Below are 9,124 nucleotides of genomic sequence, written 5' to 3' on the forward strand. Positions count from 1 at the left end.
TCTGCATCGATGGCCTTGGACGACTGCGGCGGCCTCCCCGCTGCCTCCGCCCTCGCCCTCGCCTCTCTGTCTGTCCTCGCTCCCTCTTTCTGTCCCGCCTTTCGGGGACACCCCCAGAGCTCTGTCCTCAGTTTACCTCTCTTCGCCGTGGCCCCCCCTTCTTTCTGGGCCAGCGCATCTAATCACTATTGCCAGCAGTCTCTCTGGGCCGGGGACCTCACGGCTGGATCCCCATCTGGGACCTTCCGCGCCCCCCAACCCTGACCTCCAGATCCCAAATTCAACAGAACCCCCCACGGGTATCTCGAACCCACCATCTGCCCCCAAACTGCCATTCTCCCCGGGGTTTCCAGAGAGACTCGGGGTGGCAGCCATTATGATGCATTTCCTGAGGCCACACACTGAACCGAGACCAGGATGTGTATTGAATAAGTTTAATGGTAATTTGCTATTAATAGCTAACACTAATTGAGCACCTGCTGTGTGCCCATCCTCTCCTAACTGCATGATAATTTACTTGCTTATCTTGTTGATTGTCTCCTTCGCACTTCCAGAATCTAATCCTCCCAAGGGCAGGGATTTTAGTCTATTTTGTTCGCTGCCACTTCCCCACCCCCACACCTCCCACCTTCCTTCCCCACACCCATCACAATGCCGGCGCGCAGGAAGACGCTGGAAATAATGCATGAAAATTAAATAATAATAAAGAGGCCTAACAGTAACCGAGCATCTCCAGCCTGTTTACCACCTATTGTTGCAGTATATTTTACTGATTTATCTTTGTTGTTGTCTGTCTTCCTGACCCGAACGTCACATTCCTGGGGGCCGGGGTTTGTTAACTATTTTAGCTATTCTCCCCAGTTGTTTGTCCTCGCCACACAGTGGGCTCTCAATAGCCGTATGCTGAATACGTAAGAAAGACTAAATTCTAATGTTAATGGCTAACCGGCCTCATAATTTGCCGGTTTACCTGATTTATTGTCTCCACCTTTTAGAATACAAACTCCCTGGGGACAGGAATGTTGCTCAACATATAATATGTGACTGGCCCGCTGCGGGCCTGAGGATCAACAGTTGATACAATCCAAAACCAAAATCAAAACTGCCCCAAATCCCGCCCTCCGTCGGGAGGGGGGAGGGCCTGCAAATGGGCAGGAGCTTGCTTTTCCGGGTGATGAAAATGTTCTTAGATTATGGTGATGGTTGCACAACAGTGTGAATATGCTAAAAAAACATTGAATTGTGCACTTTAACTAGATTAACTGTGGTATATAAATTACATCTAAATAAAGCTGCTCTTAAAATCCCCGCCTCCACTTAGAGGGAATGAGACGGAAAGAGATCAAGCAACATAAATAAGGTGTAAGGCCTACTAGACGGCGCTTTGCACACACCTAGGCACTTAGTTAATGTTGATTCAATGACACCAGCTGACCCCTTGCCCCCGGATGGTCTTGCCTAACCTCCCCCTGCCCCTCCCCCTTGTCTTTTTTCTCTTTCCCTCGCAGGGCCTGCTGTCCACATCCCTTCCCTGAGCTGCCCACTGGGGGAATGGCGCTGCCGAGAAATCCTAACATGTTTGATCTGGGCCTGGGCTCGTGGAGCCCGAGCTCCCAGGAGGAGAGCCAGAGGGCTCAGGCACCCTCCAGGAGCGTCGGGAAGCAGCTGCCCGAGTACAAGGCGGTCGTGGTGGGCGCGAGCGGCGTGGGCAAGAGTGCGCTCACCATCCAGCTGAACCACCAGTGCTTTGTGGAGGACCACGACCCCACGATCCAGGATTCCTACTGGAAGGAGGTGGCCCTGGGCCACGGGGGCTGCATTCTGAACGTGCTGGACACGGCAGGGCAGGCCACTCACAGGGCCCTGCGTGACCAGTGCGTGGCGATCGGGGATGGTGTGCTGGGTGTCTTCGCCTTGGATGACCCCTCGTCTCTAGCCCAGCTGCAGCAGATGCGGGCCACCTGGGGCCCTCACCCCACCCAGCCCCTCGTCCTTGTGGGCAACAAGTGTGACCTTGTGAGCACCACCGGAGATGCTCGGGCCGCGGCTGCAGCCCTTGCGAAGAGCTGGGGGGCCCCCTTCGTGGAGACCTCAGCCAAGACGCGGCAAGGTGTAGAGGAGGCCTTCGCCCTGCTCATCCATGAGATCCAGAAGGTCCGGGAGGCCATGGCAAAGGAGGCCGTGTCAGGGCCGGGCGGGGATAAGGCCCGGCACCAGAAGGCCATGTGCCGCTGCGGCTGTGCGGTGGCCTGAAGATTTTGCTGAAGATGGGTGGCCTGCCCCCCGGGCCAGGGTGGTGGTTCCTAGACATGAGACCCCCCCACCCCCAGGCAGCTAGCTGTGTGGGACACTGTTGGTGTACTAGGGGTAGATGCATCCCTCCGTTGGGGACGTCTGCGTTTGGTGACGGGCATGTGGAGAAGCGGGGCATCGTACCGGTTCCTGGCGAGCTAAGAGTTTGTGTTGCCAATTAAATAGATGGTGTTCTCCGGTTTCAGAGCCGCCTCCGTGCCGTGTTCCGTGGGTGGGAGTGAAACCGGGGAGAATGTTACTTGCGTTGTGAGGTTCTTTCATTCAAGAAATGTTGGGGGGGGAGCCCACTGTGCGCCAGGCCCTGCTTTGGGTGCCAAAGATGTAGAAGCAAGACACTGAGAAATCCCCGCCCTCGTAGACGAGCGTACGGCTGTGGATTAAAAACGAGTGTAGGAATGAAGAGCGACGGGGGGGGGTCGAGGTAAGCCTTACTGAGCAGGTGACGTTTGAGTAAAGACGTGCAGGTAACTAGGGGCAGAGGGAACAGCCAGTGCAAAGGCCGTGAGCATCAACCAGCTCCCGCCACAACTTCCAGTATCTTGAGGCTGGAAGTGAGAGTACAGATAGCAAGCCTCAAACCTATGTAACGGAATATCTCAGCATTACAAATCAAGCTAGCAAATGCAAACAGAATACACTTGACAAAATACACTTTCTTTGTGCCTTGGAGGCCCTGGTTTGAATTTCTCAGACGCAGAGTCCCAAGAGTCCCAAGCGGGAGGTGTGTGTTGGGAAGGCCTACTGACCACAGGCCTGCGGCCCACTCCCTCTCTTCCGCCAGAGTAGGAAGCCTCCTGCGTGCCTGTGGACACCGCCGGGGGCAGAGCCCAAACTACTCACAGCCCCACAGCCACCCCTTGGTCCACAGGATGGACCCCAGGAAAATGCTGCTGCAGGCCCTGAAAATGTCCTCAAAGCCTGTGGAATGGGGCCCAGGATCTGGGTGGTTACTGCCATTGTCTTTCTGGATGCCTCCCCCAGTGAGAAGAGGCACAGAGTGGGGGAGGGGGGACTCAAGTGCCGAGCCCCTCGGCCTTTGTCTAAGGACGGCCATCACCACTCAGCCCACCAGCCCCCCTAGAAACTGCCACTCTGGACAAGCGTATAGCTGCTTCAGATCGCATTTATTGTGGGGCCAAAGGCGGGGGTCTTGGGGTTGGAGGGCAGCAACTGCGGCTGGCGGGGGGGCGCAGTCGGGCTGTTGGGGTGGGGTGGTCCTGGGCCCCAGGGAGCGCAGGATCCGGGCGGTGCTCAGGGCGGCAGGAGGCGGCGCACCGGCGCCTGGGGCGAGGGGGTCTCCAGGCGCTTCACCCGCAGCAGGGCCCCCAGCACACCCTCAGGAGGCACCTCGGGGCCCAGATCCTGGTCGGCGGCGCGGCGGAGGCGGCGCGGGGCAGCCACAGCCTCGGGGTCCGCACTCCCGGCGAGGATCCGCCCCAACAAGTACCTGCAGGAGAGCCGAGAGGAAGGCGGTGAGAAGGTGCCCGCGCATCCACGTCGCTGCCCTAGAGCTCAGACGGCCCCGCAACACCGCACTGCCTGGGGACCGTCCGTCTCCAGCCCACTGCTTTCCAGCTGCCCTTGCCTCGCAGCCCACACACTATGGTTTCCCTGCCTCCCGCTCCTCCCCCCCAGAAACCCGACATCGGAGCCCCTTTCCCCGGGACCGACAGTCCCGCTCCCCACTGTCTCCCCTGCCAAGCACCTCTGACCCTACACCCTGGGTGCGGGTCCTCACTCCTTCCTAGGATCCCAGGGCCTAGGTGTCGTCACCACGCTGTGAGGCAGGCCCCCGCCGCCCCTCGCCCTCCTACCCCCCCACCCCCACCCCGGGATGCCGGCCCCGCCCCCTGCCCGCCCCTTGCTGGGGAACCTCAGCAGCTCCGGGTCCACATCGGGCGTCTCGTCGCCGGCGTCCTCGGCCTCCGGGCCGGCGGGGCCGTCGTCGTAGACTGGGGGCCGGGGTCTGAGCGCAGCGGCGGGGGCAGGGGCGGGGACGAGCTGGGCTGCGAGGGCCGCGGGGTCCAGGCGGGCGCGGAGCAGGGCGCGGGCCAGCTGCGCGGCGGGCGCGTCGGGGTCGTCCTCCAGGCCGAGCGCGGGGTCGCTGGTGCGGGGGCTGCTCCAGGAGCGCAGCAGCTGCGCCAGGACGCGCGCCTGCTGATCCTCGGCCTCCTGCGCCTCGGCCCGCGCCCGCTCCTGCCTTTCGGCCTCCAGCAGGTGCGCCAGCGCCCGCGCCAGCTCCTGCACGGCCCCCGCCGCCTCGCCCCGGGGCACTGCTCGCCGGAAGCGGCGGGGGGCGCCAGCCTCAGCCATGGGCGACGAGGCGGCGCCCAGGCCGCGGGGCTCCTGCCGGAAGACGTGGAAGGGGGGAGATGTCAGCGTCCGTCAGGCCAGGAACACCCCCCACCCACCCAGGGGAGCCCCGTGCACCTCAAACATCCCCACATGCCACCGAAGGCACCGCGGCCCCTCGAATGCACCCAGACACCCCTTAGGCCACTGGAGACCCCCAAATATGTCCAGGCACACTGAAGACCACCAAAGACCCCTAGATCCCCAACCCCCGCCCCCCAACGATTTCCTAGTGATTCAGAATTTGCCCCAGGGCTGCTGGAGAACAGGTTTCTTCATTGGAGTGCTGATGGCGTTTATGACAGCCATAGAATTTTCTGTATTGCTGTTGTGGACTATAAGAACCATATTTGCATTTTATAGGTTCCTATTGTTCACTTGTTTTGCCCAAAAGGTAGCCGACTGTTCCGCACCTTGCATTTCGGAGTCTGTCCAGATCAGTACTTTCAGTGAATCCTTTCTCTCTTCTTTTCCCTCCCTCCCTCCCTGTTCTCTCCCTCCCTCTCTCTCTCTCTCTCTCTCTCCCTCCCTCCCTCTCTCCCTTTCTCTCTCTCTTCCTCCCTCTTCTCTCTCCCTCTCTGTTTTCCTTTCTTTCCTCTGCATTGAATCCGTTTTGTATGGATGTACACATTTTATTTAACCAGTCTTCGACTGATGGACATTTATGGTGCTTCCAATCTTTTGCTATTCCTTTTTAAAAAAAAAAAAAAAAAGATTTTATTTTTCAAGTAATCTCTACACGCAGTGTGGGGCTGGAACTCACAACCCCATCAAGAACCTGGCGCTCCACTGACTGAGACAGCCAGGCACACCCCCCCCCCCAATCTTTTGCTATTCTTGTCATGTTGGGATGAATAATCTTGTCCATATATTATTTGGCATGTGTGTAAATCTTTCTGTAGAATAAATTACCCAATGATTAATTTTCAATTCAGACAGTTTTAAAGCAGTTTCAGAAAGTTTAAAGAAATAAAAACCGGTATCAAAAGTATGAGTAAGGAACAAAAGACCATAAAAATGACCATGAAGATTTGAAAAAGAAACACCTAGAACATCTAGAAATAGTGAAATTCAAAATGAAAAAGGCAAGGGGCTCCTGGCTGGCTCAGTGGCGGAAGCCTATGACTCTGGACCTTTGGGTTGTGCCTTCGAGCCCTATGCTGGGTGTGAAGATTACTTAAAAGTGAGATGTTTAAAGAAAAATAAACCAGTTAAACAGCAGCTTCAATCCAGCTGAAGGAAGTAATATCTTTGAACAGAGCTTAAGAACAGATCCACAGATACTGACACTTGCTACGTGGCAGAAGGGACACTCAGAGCAGTGGGGACAGGAGCGACTCCTTCAAAAACCCATGTGGGAACAACAAATGACCCAAATGTGGGAGCAATGGAAAGGAAAAGATGAATAGGGGCGCCTGGGGTGCTCAGTCAGTGAAGCGTCTGTCTTCAGCTCAGATCATGATCCCGGGGTCTTGGGATCAAGTCCCGCATCGCCTCAGGGAGCCTGCTTCTCCCTCTGCCTGCCCCTCCCCCTGCGTGTGCTCTCTCGCTCTGACAAATAAAATCTTTTAAAAAAGGAAAAGATGAATAAATCTGACTATGTTAAAATTAAGGATTTCTTTTTATCCCAAGACACCGTAAAAAGAATGAACAGTCAAAACCAGAGCGGGAAGATGCCTGCAACACAAAGAGTCAATAAAGGATTAGTATCCAGTATACAAAAAAAAAAAAAAAAAAAAAAAAAAGCCTAAAAAGCAAAGAGAAAAACAAGCTAATATAAAAATAGGGAGGGGCGCCTGGCTGGAAGAGCTTGGCACTCTTGACCTCAGCATCGTTGAGTCTGAGCCCCACGTGGGCTGTAGAGATTACTTAAATAAAAAATAAAAACTAGATGAAAAAATAGGGAAAACCAATGATCAAGTATTTCACAAAAAAGGAAACAAAACCAGTTACCAATTATGTGGAAATGGTGAGCCTCCTTAGTAATCAGGAAAATACAAATGAAAGTGCCAAGGAGACACTAAGCATAATGCGTCTCAAACCGCCTAATAATGCCCCATGTTGACACGGCGGTGGGAAAAGCAGAAACTCTCGTACATCGCTGGTGGGAATACCATTGCCAAAATCACTTTGAAAAACAATTCGGCAATTTCTAAAAAGCTGCACAAATCCTATGACCCGCTCCTGGGGTGCTGCACTCCAGGTAGCTTCGGTACATATGCTACTGGACCTAAGTTCATGAAAAATCACAGCGGCCACTGTTTGTGCCAGCGTCGTGGACCGAGGTGGGGGGGAGCCTGGAAACCATGCAAATGTCTACTGACATATTGAGAATGCATGTATAAACCATGATATACTCACATACTGATGATGTACTCAGAAAATGAAATATTAGGCAGCAATAAAAATAAATGAATTATAGCCACGCACTTCAGTGTGCAAATGTGGATGGTGGATAGATCTCACAACCGATGCAGAGCAAAAAAAAAAAAAAAAAAAAAAGCAACGTAATGAATTCCACTGCAGGCTGCCTGAGACCGGCAGACACCCTGATGACTTCCTAGTGACCCCTAGTGACGACAAGGAGCCTGATGCCTGGTATGATTCCATTTCGATGAGGAAAGGCTAAACAACACACTGTTTAGACATACGCACATACGTGATGAGCTACCAATGAAAGTAAGGAATCACTGAACGGAAAATACACGATAATGATTATGGAGCAGGGGGGCTGTTGTGCGCAGGGGGCCCCCAGGGGCTTCTAACTACTGGTCATGCTCTATGTCTTAACCTGAGTGGTGGGTACACACAGGGTTTATTTTATCATTATTCCTTACATCATACATGAATGTTAACTGTATTATGTCATAAAAATTTCTAATAATTTTTTAAATCCCCCATCCTTGACGCAGACAGCCCTGACGAGTTGGCGGATGATGTGCTCCAGGTGCCCTGGGCGCCCACCACCCCTCAGTCCCTGGGGAATCGCACACTCACCAGCAATCACAACCTCACACACACTGGCATGGACTAGCAGTCCTTGAGATGTCACATGTGCATCCCGACATTGCCACATCCACACACGAGGAACTGCACGCGTTCACATAGGTGGCTGCCCATGCGGTTACGATGGCCAGAGCTACCCAGATGCAAGGACACGCACCACCCCTACAGACACAACGCAGCGCGGAGACATCATGGCTCCTCTCCCCACAATGACACAGCTCCATAAAGAGACGGGCAGAAACAGCGCGTTAACACCCATACAAAATCCTAGTCGCTTAGTCCAACACAACCAAAATGGGATGTGCACATGGGATGCAAAGACCCATCCCACCTAAAAAAACGAAATCACACACACACACGCACACACACACACACGGACACGCCCATAGCTTAACCACCACCACAGGATTCACAAACACTCACACGGTGTCCCTGAGACAAGCCAAACTCAGGAACACCCGCAGCATCACACACACTGCACACCCAGACCCACATCGGCAGCTCGCTCGGAAGCGCTGACACCAAAGGACACGCACTTACACGGCCAGCGCATTCTCACGCCCCAGTCATCGCATCTCGTGCAGAGAGACCGGTGCGTGCACCCCTTCCCTTCGCGCGCGCTAGTCCCATGGACAGCGCCACAGGGGACCGGCGGGGCGAGGCCGGGCCCGCGCCAGGGGCCAAGGGTGCACAGGGCGTGGCTGCCAGCCAAGCCCCGCACACCCAGAGACCGAGTCCCGCATGGCCGGGGCGCGGACAGGCGGGGGGCCCCGGGCCATCCTGGCCGATCTCCCCGCATGTCCGGGCGCAGGTGGGGGCCCGCCAGGACGAGGGGCCGGCAGCTGAGCACAGACCCTCGCCCGCAGCATCCTCCCGCCCACCCCCACCCCGTGCCCGACCGGTGTCGCACCTTTACCGGCCGAGCGCAGAACGCAGGGGGAGGCCGAAGTAAGCCCAACAGCAGCAGCACCAAAAGGCCGACGCCCCCGGCCCGCGGCCCGCCGAGCAGCGGCGACCACGCCATGCTGCCCCAGCGAGCCGGGCTCCGGACGGGCGGACTGGCTGGCAAATGCGCAGCGCCCGGGCTAGCGGGCAAGGCTGCGGTGCTCTGCGGCTGCGCGCGCCAGAGAAGCCGGCCCTCCCCCTGCCCACCCCCTCTCCGGCCACTCCACGCAGGCGCAGCCTGCGAGCCCCAGCAGCCCCTCCATCCTGCTCGTCGCCATGGAGATGCCCAAGGGGCAAGGTGGGAAGCTGGAGCCTGAGCTGGCGGTTGCCATGGCAGTTGGAGGGCAGTTACCAGGGCAACAGACCTCGCTGTCCCTTAGCAGACAGGCAGGCAAAATTGACTCAGCGGAGTGGAATGGGGATCTGGTCCCCACCTCTCCCTCCCTGGGGAGGAGACATATGAGTTTGTTCACTGGGTGAGCACTCGCTACTGTGGGTGAGGATAGAT

General features: G+C 56.1%; 2 protein-coding genes across 2 annotated transcripts; one reads left to right on the plus strand and one right to left on the minus strand.

Annotated features, from left to right (window-relative positions):
* The first annotated feature begins 1,551 nt into the window (after positions 1-1,551).
* ERAS (ES cell expressed Ras) lies at positions 1,552-2,293 on the plus strand. Its single transcript, XM_044389412.2, has one exon. The coding sequence runs from the start codon at positions 1,552-1,554 to the stop codon at positions 2,251-2,253; it is 702 nt and encodes a 233-aa protein (XP_044245347.1). The 3' UTR covers positions 2,254-2,293.
* A 1,133-nt stretch (positions 2,294-3,426) lies between these two features.
* Positions 3,427-8,751, minus strand: PCSK1N (proprotein convertase subtilisin/kexin type 1 inhibitor). The gene is made up of 3 exons (XM_026513378.4): positions 8,582-8,751; positions 4,187-4,659; positions 3,427-3,760 (listed from the first exon to the last, which is right to left on the minus strand). Exons 1-3 carry the CDS (start codon positions 8,693-8,695, stop codon positions 3,565-3,567), a joined length of 783 nt encoding a protein of 260 aa, XP_026369163.1. The 5' UTR covers positions 8,696-8,751; the 3' UTR covers positions 3,427-3,564.
* Between the last annotated feature and the right edge of the window lie 373 nt (positions 8,752-9,124).

This window comes from Ursus arctos, chromosome X, assembly GCF_023065955.2.
Source record: "Ursus arctos isolate Adak ecotype North America chromosome X, UrsArc2.0, whole genome shotgun sequence".
NCBI classification, from domain to species: domain Eukaryota; kingdom Metazoa; phylum Chordata; class Mammalia; order Carnivora; family Ursidae; genus Ursus; species Ursus arctos.

Excerpts from the sequence above, each read along its gene's own strand:
- ERAS (XM_044389412.2), top strand. The coding sequence starts at position 1,552 with ATGGCGCTGCCGAGAAATCCTAACATGTTTGATCTGGGCCTGGGCTCG.
- PCSK1N (XM_026513378.4), bottom strand. The coding sequence starts at position 8,695 with ATGGCGTGGTCGCCGCTGCTCGGCGGGCCGCGGGCCGGGGGCGTCGGC. Across the intron at positions 4,660-8,581 it reads TCTGCGCTCGGCCGGTAAAG|GAGCCCCGCGGCCTGGGCGC; the intron begins GTGCGACACCGG and ends GTCTTCCGGCAG. Across the intron at positions 3,761-4,186 it reads GTGGACCCGGAGCTGCTGAG|GTACTTGTTGGGGCGGATCC; the intron begins GTTCCCCAGCAA and ends GCTCTCCTGCAG.